The 12,982-nt window shown below is 43.0% G+C and overlaps 1 protein-coding gene across 1 annotated transcript in view; it reads right to left on the reverse strand.

Moving 5' to 3' along the window:
- Positions 1–378: 378 nt before the first annotated feature.
- dhrsx (dehydrogenase/reductase (SDR family) X-linked) overlaps positions 379–12,982 on the reverse strand; it is a 285,105-nt gene continuing 272,501 nt past the window's right edge. Inside the window, exon 7 of the mRNA XM_060826870.1 lies at positions 379–1,150. Coding sequence (XP_060682853.1) covers positions 953–1,150 — 198 coding nt within the window. The 3' untranslated portion in view covers positions 379–952. The remainder of the gene's footprint in view (positions 1,151–12,982) is intronic.

The following is a 12,982-nucleotide window of genomic DNA, read 5'->3' on the forward strand; positions in this document are numbered from 1 at the left end:
TAAAACTGAATTCAAAGTTCAACATCTGCTCTGATGGAATTTTAACCCATATTCTCAGAACATTAGACTGGGGTTCTGGATTACCAGTCTAGTGATGTTACCAACTACATCACCACCACCACCACCAATCCCCTCCCCCCCACCCCTCTCAATTAGTCACTTACCTCTAGAATCCTCTCCCTAAACTTGTCCACCTTTCTCTGTCCTCCTTTAAGAAATTCCCCAAACCCAACTTCGTTAACTAAGCTTTGGGATTTGGCCTTTGCTAGTATTTTCTCTGTTGGTGACAACTTCATTTTAATAGCAGGTGTTTGAGGAGTCTGGAATATTTTTTCTAGGTTAAACGTGTTTAATTAAATTTAAATTGCTGTAGTACTGGCTTTGGCCATCAGTAATTGATAAAGCAGCCAGATGGTAATGGAAATGTGTAAATGCTGGAAACCCTACACCTTGAAAAGATAGGAAGCAGAATGATCAACAGCTCAGACAGAAGGGTGGGTCATTCTTTGGGGTAGGGTATTTTATCTCAACTCATGGCATCTAATGAAAGGCATCTCTTCAGCATAAGCAAAATAGTTATCTCGACCACCAGTGGCCTCTACAGGTAGTAATTAAGTACTGGAACAGTGCAGTACCAAAGTGCATATGCATATATCTTTTTCTCTCTCTGGATCTGAATACTTCGGCACATTTTGTACAAACATACATTATCAACTTGGAAATTTTGTCAATATACTGAATCAAACTGAACATCCAAACAGGGCTTTTGGTTTCCTAATGAACACAAACACCGTGAGTAAATTGAATTAATTATTTGTGATTTTTGCATCGGTTTTAAGTTTGTGGTTCCCCAGGAGTAGGCTTGTTATTCCTGGCGCCTGCCTAACAAGAGCAAATGACAGAGACACGTAACTCGCACACTCAACCCTTGTGTCACAGCCACCTCCTTCCTTCAACAGTCGGACTGACACCATTCCGGAATCCCAACAAGCTTGCAGCTTTGAGTCCAAAGTTTTCTCTGAAGGTCCACATCATATGAAAGGTCCGCAGATTTTGTCTTCTGACCGTTAGCAAGGTAGGCACCTCCCACTCCTTCCAAATCTGGAGAAACTGCTGCATATATCACAGTGGAAGCTCCCTGGGCTGCAGTCTGGAGGAAGAGAAGAAACAGTGAAAGGAATGAGAAAGTAGTGGCCCAGAATTCGCTGGCGATGGGTTAGTGTCAAAATGATTCAGCAATTTGTGGTGATGAACAAATAGGCTGTGAGTTGCAAATGGCCTCAAGTTTCAGGATGGCTTGATGGCACCGCTGTGGCAAAAATGACAGCTGACTGTCAATTTCCATGGTAATGTTAGGAAGTTGTTGCACTGTCACATTCATGACCTGGTCAATTAGAGCTGTTACTTAGCAGGGCAAGGAATCTTTCAATGACAAGATGTACATTCCAAAAACAACACAATACCTCTCCAGTCTCTTAGTTTGGGTTTCTGGATTACTAATTCCAGTGACATTACCACTATGTGACCACCTCCTTTAATTAGCCACTTATCTCTAGAATTCTCTCCCTAAATCTGTCCATCTCTCTCCACTCCTTTAAGATGTTCCTTAAAATCAAAGTTTCTGACTAAATGTTTGAAGTTGGCTTGTGCTAGTCTCAGTATCCATAAGATATTGGAGCAGAATTAGGCCATTTGGCCCAATGAGTCCACTCCACTCAACTATTCGATCATAGTTGATATGGTTCTTAACCTCATTCTCCTGGATTCTCCCTGTAACACTTGATCCCCTTACTATTCAAGAACCTGTCTGAAATACACTCAAATACACAGCCTTCTCCAACAATGAGTTTGAAAGATTCACCACCCTCTGACTGAAGAGATTCCACATCTCAGTTCTAAAGAGTCATCTCTTCACTCTGAGATTGTGCCCTTGGGTCCTTGTCTCTTCTACTAATGGAAATATCAGATTCGGCAGCATTACAACTGAGTAAAGGTAACTTCAACGACATGAAGGAGGAGCTGGGCAGATTTGACTGGAAGGGGACTCTAACATGGAAGACAATGGTGTAATAATGGCAAGGGATTTTGGGGTAAATCGGTAGGCACAGGAGAAATTCATGCCAAAGAAGAAGAAACACACTAAGGGGAGGTCAAGGCAACCATGGTTGACAAGGGAAGTCAGGGACAGCATAAAAACACAAAAAAATACAATGTGGTGAAGATTAGTGGGAAACCAGACCATTGGGAAGATTTAAAAGCTAGCAGAGTGCATTGAAAAACCAACAAGGGATAAGAAGAGGAAATGTGAAGTTAAGCTAACTAGAAATGTAAAAGAGAATTACAAGAGTTTTTTTTAGATATCATAAAGCTAAGAGAAATGCAAGAGTGGACATTGGACCACTGGATAATGAGGCTGGAGTAGTAGTAGTGGGGAACAAAGAAATGGTGGAAGAATTGAACGTTACATCAAACTCCATGGTGGAAGAGGTGTCGTATGCCTGAAAGAGAACAACTGAAACTGAGTTACCTCATTCTTAAAGGCAGTAACTTGTTCTTGGAGGTTTTGGCAACTTTTTCTTGATCCTTATCTTTCATTTCTGTAAGTTATTCTCTCTCTTGATCTCATACTTATTTCCTTTTCTTTATTTCTCTTTGTGGCAGATAAGAATCTTATTCATGCTATTTCCTTCCTCATTGTATCTTAGTTTTCTTCTGAGTCCCTAACTTCCATTTTTCTCATTTGTTCATCAAGATTCCAGATATCCTGTTACCCCTGTCACAATGTTCCTGCTCCTACCCCAGCAACCTACAGTGTAAGTATTTACTCAAACTGAAATATTAGATTCACTACAGTATGGAAACAGGCCCTTCGGCCCACCAACTCCACACCGACCATCCGAAGAGCAACCCACCCAGACCCATACCCCTACATTAACCCCTACACTACAGGCAATTTAGCATGGCCAATTCACCTGACCTGCACATCTTTGGACTGTGGGAGGAAACTGGAGCACCCAGAGGAAACCCAAGCAGACACGGGGAGAATGTGCAAACTCCACACAGACAGTTGCCCGAAGTTGGAATTGAACCTGGGTCCCTGGTGCTGTGAGGCAGCAGTGCTAACCACTGAGCCACCGTGTCACCTCAAAATGTGGGCAGGGAACAAAAGGCTAACTAATGAGACTTGCTGTGAGATTATCCCAGTCCAGTAAATTCTGTTTGAATGGCTAGAAATTCAGCCTCAGTGTAACACAGAATAAATTATCTGATTATGGTGCACTTAGAGAAGTACAAGCCAGAGAACAGAAATGGTCATCCATGTTACCTGGAGTGTGGCTTTCTGCGTGGGATGAGTGAAGTCACTCTTACATATGGCAAAATCAAAACTTAACCGTCATAAACACAATTAAATTCTGACATAAAACCAAGCTGAAAAATCTACCTGCTGTAAAGCTACTTTTTATGTAAGCCACCAATTTCTGCAATGGATCATCTAGGATTTATTGCCCAATCCTAATTGACCAGAGTCAACCACATTGCCATGGGTCTGGAGTCACATGTAGGCCATACCAGCCAGATTTCCTTCCCTAAAAGGATATGACTGAATCAGATGGGGATTAAGGACATTTGGCAGTGGCAGCTGCCACTACATTGGTTTTTAATTCCAGATTTTATTGAATTCAAATTACACCATCTGCCACTGTGAGATTCAAAACCCATGCCTCCAGAACATTGGTCTGGGGTTCTGGATTGCTAAACCAGTGACATTACCAATATGCCATCACTTTCCAATACCGATCAAGAGAGGCAGAAGGAGGACCTTGTTCAGCAAAAATGCCAACATCAACCATTTGGGTTGAATCAATTGCTTCTGTGTTGCACACCTCATAATTTGCAGAACGTGGGGCCACATCAATGGAAATCCCTGGCATTGATAATGGAATAGACGAGGAAAAGTCAAACGTTGGGAGTGATTGGGGGGGAAAGGGTTCGAAGGACACTGACAGAAACAATCTAAAGGAGGTACACTGTTGTCAGAAGTTCTTACACCCTCTCCACCTTTTTGCACAGAAGTTCATTACTGACTCAATCAGTACTGGAAATAAGATTTAGATTAGAGTGGCATTCCTGATGAAGGGCTTTTGCCCGAACGGTCGATTTTCCTGCTTCTCGGATGCTGCCTGACCTGCTGTGCTTTTCCAGCACGACTCTAATCTAAACTCTGGTTTCCAACATCTGCAGTCCTCACTTTTGCCTAGTACTGGAAATAGGACAATCAGTTCTGTGCTATTTGGTTGCTTGTCCAAATTGATGTTATCACAATGGTCCTAGTGTTGCCTGGGCAACATGTGGAGTCTTCATTTCAGTCTGGCTCAGAGTAAAACCCCACTGTCTCTGACAAAGTAACTTTGGGCAGTCTCACCTCTACTCCAGCACAGCACACTTCCACAGCACAAAGCGACCAGTGACCTGAGAATAATGGGTATTATATTGGCAATCTCATGCAAAGGGGGGCGATAAGGAGAGTTGAAATGGTGATTTCACAATGATGCACTATGGAAAACTTAAGACACATAACCTTGGAAATAGGGCTCTTTGAGTATAAATAAATAAAGATTTAACAAGAATTTGCATTTATATGGTATCATTAACATCTTAACTCCTCTAAGATATTTACAGACAAAAAATTAAATGCTCAGCCTCGGAAAGAATGGGGTGAGAAAGAGGTTATAACATCAAGACACCCTCCCCACCTTTTGCACAGAAGTTCATTACTGATAAACAGTTGGTATGTGGCTGAGAAAAACACCACCTCAAAACAGTACTACTGAGTGCCTTTGGTTCAGGCTGAATCGCCAATGTGCTAACGGACATGCCAATGCAAAGCACGAATGCTGGGGTTATGTAGGTAGGCACTGAGTGAGCAAGTGATGAGAGGGTTAGTGAGCAGCCCTGAGATGTATTCTGGGTGCAGTCCACGTGTGCAAAATCTCCCTGCTGTAGCCTTTCAATGCTGGAGCTTGACAATTCAAATCCGTGCCTCATGAGTGACCTGCCTTTGTAAAAGGCACTTCCTGGTGTGATCCCACCCACCCCACTGGGATTGTAACAGTGCTGCCTTTTCTGTCAGGGAAGGTGCCAAAAAATGACAACATCTCAATGTGGTTTTAATGTCAGGCCGTGTGAGTCACATGCATTGTCAGACCTACCAGCAAAGAGTACCATAGTCACAGGGAAGCTTAGGTGACGTTTGAATTTTCAACTTGTGTTGTGGTTTCCTTACACACTAGAAGGAGCAGAGCCCTGCCCCAGGTTCTACAAAGGATTATCTGGGTCATCCTCTGCCCCTCGACATCCCTCCTCCTCCCTAGGCTCCAAATGAATGCATCTCTTGATAGTTCCTTTTCATGCCAGGAGACTTATACCTCAGCTCCTTGTCACAGGCATTTTGTCATCTGGAATCTGACTCCTGAATAGCCTTGGGAAATGCAGGATTACAGGGATAGGGTGGTGGGGGGAGTCTGCGGGGGAAGTTCTTCAGAGGGTCAGTGTGAATTTGATGGGCAGAATGGCTTGGTTCCATGTCGGGATTCTATGATTCTGCCCGCCAGTTGGACACTGATTTCCACTGGATCCTGTTGGGGTTTAGTTCCTGGAATAGTTCTCTGGAATTAAAACGTCTCTCAGTGTCTGCCTTGCCCAGCTCCCTCCCATCTGAGCTAATTACACTTTGGCCTCAAATTCTTAAAACAATGAGTTATTAAAACTCTTGTCACTTGCTAATGACAGGGGACAGGCATGGTTTGCATGACAGGAAACTGTATTCCTGCCACGGACTCACACTAATGTAATTTAGCATTGGTACAGCAGCTGTAAAGATCAGGCCCTAGATATTTAAAAACAATTTACTCATATCTAATTAGAAACTCATTTCAACCTTTCATTTCACAGTCAAGTGAAGGTTGTGATGAGAGGGTTTTAATATAGGACTGCAGGGAATGAAAGATGAATAAAGTACTTTGTAGACAGTGATAGAAGCCAAAGTAAAATCTGACGTGCTATTGGATAATAGCTTGCCATTCAAAGGGTATTCATGCAAATGTCAAAAAATCTCAAATTTGTACCTATTGCATAGAACCAGACTTTGTAGTTCTGATGGGTTGGAAATGACCAACAAGCTACAAGCTATCTTGCTACTATATATATAAAAACGATATATTCAGTTACAAAGAAGAGGCTTTTCTCTCCACAGATGCTGCCAGACCTGCAGTTCCACTGTTTTTATTTCTCTTCACCCAGTACTGGATCCTAAATAAGTCGTCTCATGCCCTGCAAAGCCACAGACCAACAGCTGCAATTTGGGATTAATTTGCTTTGTACAGAATGGGAAGGATAGGCTGAATGGTCTCCTCTGCACTGTCAACTTTCCATTTTAAGTATGAGCGGCCTATCGCCCTGCATACAAGTTAACATGGAAAGGACAGGGAGTAACATAAATACCAAACAATACCCATGTTGATTTTCACATTCTTTCCCTTCAATTCATGAATATTTGTAGAATAACCCATTTAGACAGTAGTCGGTCATCTATCGGACTGCATGTTATGAAGTTATTTTGGCTTAGTCTGCCCATGCTGACTCAATGGTTGGATTGACGATGAATGTGGCTGGAACTTTGTCCCATTGGCCAGCTTGCTGGTTCCCTTGTTCTATCCCACCTCTGGATCATTTCTGCACTCACGTGTATCTGAACAGACTTATTCAGAGCCACTTGAGGGCTCCATAAAGGAGAGCAGGCTGGAAGTTTGCAGGAAGTCCTCAGGATCTTGCAGGTATTGGGAGCTAACTAAGGTGCATAGACAAAGGGACGCAGTGGTAAGTGAACAGTCCAGGACTTTCGGGAGGCTTGAAGGTTCTCTCTGTCTGGCAGAAGCAGTGACAGTCACTCTGCAGAAAGGATTTTCTCCTCTCCCAGGCACTCCTACTACCCACAGTAGTGGCCTTCTAAACCTATACGTCAATTTAAAATTTGAAGACAGAGCACCTCCACTTTGAAACACCCGTCTTTACCTTCAGTGCAGTCCCTGCAGTTCCTTTCAAGGTTCTGCATGACCTTCCAGCCTTTCTTCACTGGACATAGAACCTGTCTGCTTGCTGTTTAATGGAGGAGAATCTCTGTGAAAATCCAAATGAATGAACTGTTTGTCCAGTGGACCTGGTTCAGGTTCAGGAGCAGGAACCAATCCTGACCTCCATTTCCCAGAAGGGAAAATCCAGGCTCATGAAGGAGTTTTCCAGTTTATGCAAATCTGCCTAGTCATTGTCTCTCACTCTGATGACGTCTCCTGTTAAAATAAATATTCTAATCCCTTTCGAAAGTTATCAATAAATCTGCTTTTACTCCTATCGGGCAGCACATTTGTGATCATAATAAGCTGTGTCTCAGACAAAACACTCAGCTCACCTATGGTTTTTTTAGCGATCATCTTAAATCTGTATCCCCTGGTGCAACTGACATTTGCAGGATTTTGGTATTTGGAACTCCATTTAGAACAACGGACAAGTAATTTGTCTTAACTGAGACATTTTTACAGACTTGTTTCTACAAATGGGTGAACAGTTGATGTATTTGTCTGAAATTTCTGTCCGCTTTATTATTACCTATATTAAAGTAGATGGTGTAATAAAGCACACGTAATTTAAAAATGATTGCATTAAATGATTGCCCATAAGTATCCCAAGGGTCTATGTAAATGTAATGCATTATTTTCTTGTACAAGTGCTTTCAATGGCATTCTTACAGTCTAGGCATTTCCATAATGGAATGAAGCTGTTATAGATAGACACAATCCGAGCCAGTGAACTTTGCAAAACATTTCTATTTGCTGCCTCCAAAACAAAATGCCTTTGTCTGTCAACTACCTGGTCATTTATAGTAGTCCAAAATTGAGGTTCAGTTGTTGACTAGTAATGTGGTTTTCACATTGTTGGTCACCCGGGTACTCTTGCTACATCAACAGTACCTTCAATCCTCAGATTTACGCAAGTACAGCTAGATTCAAGGTTGCCAAATTTAACCTGAGTGTGCCCAACATTGCTGAACAATGAATGAATTCAGATCAACCAGCAGCCCTACTGCCTTAAACAATGGCTCACGTTACATAAAGATCCACAATTATTTCACGGCCTGTGATGCATGAATTCGAGACTGAAGAAAGAGGGTGGGAGGAGGATATCAGCTTCTGAAGTGTGGCAGCTACTCAGAATCAGACAGACAAAAGGAAAATGAGTAGGTTCGAACCAAAGTAGAAGTTCAGGATTAAAAGGGATGTCAAGTACAATTGAGAGAGAAAGATAGCTGAGAACAGACATTAAATTAAATTAGTATTGAATAATGTTCAGCTCCTTTTTTTCTTCCTGCTCTATTCTTCCTCACATTTTTTCACATTATATGACATCTGGAAGTTTTTGCGCTATCGCTTAACCTGTCTCCATCTCTCTGTGGATACTATCATCCACACTCACCATATATTACATTTTGAAACAGCCAGTCCTAAAAAATTAAATATATTTTTGATGTAAATTATCCTTAGGCAGAGGGTTTGAAACAAAAGTAGAGTGGGATCCATTTACATGGGTTTGGATTTTCATCATGAGCTCAGGAATCATGAGTTGGGCCATTTCCCAATTGGGTGTTCCTCCGTTCTGAGTGAATGCACATGCTTTCCGCTGGGGGACTCAGGAATGGAAATAAGTTGTAGCTGTAGCTTCCTAATGCAGGGTCAGGTGAAATCAGAAGTGGGCAGATGCTGATCCCTGCAGATCAAAAATCCCATTTCCATTTGCTGGGACATTGGCCTAGTTCTCCAGATCCTAGTCCTCATGCCTCAACTCCTTCCTCTATTTGCCTCCTCCATTCCACTTTTTTTTTTATTCACTCATGGGATGTGGATATTGCTGGCTCAGCCAGAATTTATTGTCTGTCCCTAGTTACCTTGGAGAAGGTGGTAGTGAGCAGCCTTCTTAAACTACTGTGCTGTAGGTACACCCACAATGCCCTTAGGAAGGGAATTCCAGGATTTTGACCCGGTGACAGTGATGGAACAGTGATATATTTCCAAACCAGGACGGGAAGGGAAATTGCAGGTGATTGCGTTCCCAAGATTCTGCTGCCCTTGTCCTTCTAGATGGAAATGGGTGTGAGTTTTGAAGGTATTGTCTAGAAAGCTTTGGTGAATTTCTGCAGTGCATCTTGTAGATAGGGCTTACTGCTGTTACTGAACATCAGTGGTGAAGGGAGTTGATCTGGTGCCAATCAGATAGGCTGCTTTGTTCTGGATGGTGGCAAGCCTCTTGCGTATTGTTGAAGCTGCATCCATCCAGCCAAGTGAGGAGTATTCCATCACACTCCTGACTTGTGGCATGTAGATGATGGACAGGGAGTCAAGAGGTGAGTTTTAGCTACAGGACACCTAGCCCCTGCTTGGCTTTTGTAGCCACTCTATTTATATGGTAGGTCCAGTACTGTTTCTAATTAATGCAAACTCCCAGGATATTGATAATGGAGGATCCATTGATGGTAATGTGAATGAATACCAAGGGCCAGTTGTTAGACTGTCTCTTATTGGAGAAGGTCATCGCCTGGCATTTGTGTGATGGGAATAAGACCATAAGACATAGGAGTGGAAGTAAGGCCATTTGGCCCATCAAGTCCACTCCGCCATTCAATCATGGCTGATGGGCATTTCAACTCCACTTACCAGCGTTCTCCCCGTAGCCCTTAATTCCTCGAGACAACAAGAATCTATCAATCTCGGCCTTGAAGACATTTAGCGTCCCGGCCTCCACTGCACTCCGTGGCAATGAATTCCACAGGCCCATCACTCTCTGGCTGAAGAAATGTTCCCGCATTTCTGTTCTGAATTGACCCCCTCTAATTCTAAGGCTGTGTCCACAGGTCCTAGTCTCCTCACCTAACGGAAACAATTTCCTAGCGTCCACCCGTTCCAAGCCATGTATTATCTTGTACGTCTCTATTAAGTCTCCCCTCAATCTTCTAAACTCCAATGAATACAATCCCAGTATCCTCAGCCGTTCCTCATATGTTAGACCTGCCATTTCAGGGATCATCCATGTGAATCTTCGCTGGACACGTTCCAGTGCCAGTATGTCCTTCCTGAAGTGTGGGGACCAAAACTGGACACAGTACTCCAAATGGGGCCTAACCAGAGCTTTATAAAGTCTCAGTAGCACATCTCTGCTTTTATATTCCAACCCTCTTGAGATAAGAGACAACATTGCATTCGCTTTCTTAATCACGGATTCAACCTGCATGTTTACCTTTAGAGAATCCTCGACTAGCACTCCCAGATCCCTTTGTGCTTTGGCTTTACGAATTTTCTCGCCATTTAGAAAGTAGTCTATGCTTTTATTCTTTTTGCCAAAGTGCAACACCTCGCACTTGCTCACGTTAAATTCCATCAGCCATTTCCTGGACCACTCTCCCAACCTGTCTAGATCCTTCTGTAGCCTCCCCACTTCCTCAGTACTACCTGCCTGTCCACCTAACTTCGTATCATCGGCAAACTTCGCTAGAATGCCCCCAGTCCCCTCATCCAAATCATTTATATATAATGCGAATAGCTGTGGCCCCAGCACCGAACCCTGCGGGACACCGCTCGTCACCGGCTGCCTTTCTGAAAAAGAACCTTTTATCCCAACTCTCTGCCTTCTGTTAGACAACCAATCCTCAATCCATCCCAGCAGCTCACCTCGAACACCATGGGCCTTCACCTTGCTTAGCAGCCTCCCGTGTGGCACCTTATCAAAGGCCTTTTGAAAGTCTAGATAGACCACATCCACTGGGTTTCCCTGGTCTAACCTACTTGTTACCTCTTCAAAAAATTCCAACAGGTTTGTCAGGCATGACCTCCCCTTACTAAATCCATGTTGACTTGTTCTCATCAGACTCTGCTCTTCCAAGAATTTAGAAACCTCATCCTTAATGATGGATTCTAGAATTTTACCAACAACCGAGGTTAAGCTGATTGGCCTATAATTTTCCATCTTTTGCCTTGATGTTACTTGCTACATTTTATTTCAAGCCTGGTATTAGTCAGGCCCTACTGCATCTGGAGATGAACTGCTTCAGTATATGAGGAATCACAAATGATGCAATCATTTCCACTTCTGACCTTGTGATGGAGGAAAGGTCATTGTTGAAGCAGTTCATGATGATTGGGCCTGGGACACGAGGCTCTTGTGGTCATGTCAGTATTCGTGAGCCAGGAGGTCCAGATTCAAGTCCCACAGTAACAGCTATGAACTGATTGATTAGAAAATATCTACCCTGATGAATGCCAACATTGATATCCTGGAGTTGAAATGACTGACCTACAACAATCACAACCACCTTTCTTTGTGCCAGGCATGACTCCAAACAGTGGAGAGCTTTGCCCTGATTCTTATTGGTCTAATTTTGCTTAGGCTCCTTGATACCATATTCAATCAGATGAGACCATGGTGTCAAGGGTAGTCACTCTCAAAATTCAGCACCTCGCATTTATCTGAATTAAACTCCATCTGCCACTTCTCAGCCCATTGACCCATCTGGTCCAGATCCTGTGTAATCTGAGGTAACCCTCTTCGCTGTCCACTACACCTCCAATTTTGGTGTCATCTACAAACTTACTAACTGTACCTCTTATACTCGCATCCAAACCATTTATCTAAATGACAAAAAGTGGAGGATCCAGCACCGGTCCTTGTGGCACTCCACTGGTCACAGGCCTCCAGTCTGAAAAACAACTCTCCACCATCATCCACTGTCTTCTACCTTTGAGCCAGTTCTGTATCCAAATGGTTAGTTCTCCCCGTATTCCATGAGATCTAACCTTGCTAATCAGTCTCCCATGGGGAACCTTGTCGAACACCTTACTGAAGTCCATATAGATCACATCAACCGCTCTGCCCTCATCAATCCTCTTTGTATTGTCCTCAAAAAACTCAATCAAGTTTGTGAGACATGATTTCCCACACACAAAACCATGTTGACTATCCCTAATCAGTCCTTGCCTTTCCAAATACATATACATCCTGTCCCTCAGGATTCCCTCCAAATACTTGCCCACCACCGACTTCAGGCTCACTGGTCTATAGCTCCCTGGCTTGCCCTTAACACCCTTCTTAAACAGTGGCACCACGTTTGCCAACCTCCAGTTTTCTAGCATCTCACCTGTGACTATCGATGATACAAATATTTCAGCAAGAGGCCCAGCAATCACTTCTCTAGCTTCCCATGGAGTTTTCGGGTACACCTGATCAGGATTTATCCACTTTTAACCATTTCAAGACATCCAGCAGTTCCTCCTCTGTAATCTGGACATTTTGCAAGGTGTCATCATCTATTTCCCTACAGTCTATATCTTCCATATTCTTTTCCACAGAAAATACTGATGTAAAATATTCATTTAGTATCTTCCCCATTTTCTGTGGCTCCACACAAAGGCCACCTTGCTGATCTTTGAGGGGCCCTATTCTCTCCCTAGTTACCCTTTTGTCCTTAATATATTTGTAAAAACCCTTTGGATTCTCCTTAATTCTATTTGCCAAAGCTATCTCATGTCCCCGTTTTGCCCTCCTGATTTCCCTCTTAAATATACTCCTACTTTCTTTATACTCTTCTAAGGATTCATTCGATCTATCCTGCCTATACCTGACATATGCTTCCTTCTTTATCTTAACCAATCCCTCAGTTTCTTTTGTCATCCCGCATTCCCTATACCTACCAGCCTTCCCTGACAGGAATATACTTTCTCTGGATTCTTGTTATCTCATTTCTGAAGGCTTCAAATTTTCCAGCCGTCCCTTTACCTGCGAACATCTGCCTCCAGTCAGCTTTCGAAAGTTCTTGCCTAATACCGTCAGATGTCGGCAGATGCTGGAATTTGAATTCAATACAAAATCTGGAATTAAGGGCCTC

Source organism: Hemiscyllium ocellatum, chromosome 6 (genome assembly GCF_020745735.1).
Source record: "Hemiscyllium ocellatum isolate sHemOce1 chromosome 6, sHemOce1.pat.X.cur, whole genome shotgun sequence".
NCBI lineage: Eukaryota > Metazoa > Chordata > Chondrichthyes > Orectolobiformes > Hemiscylliidae > Hemiscyllium > Hemiscyllium ocellatum.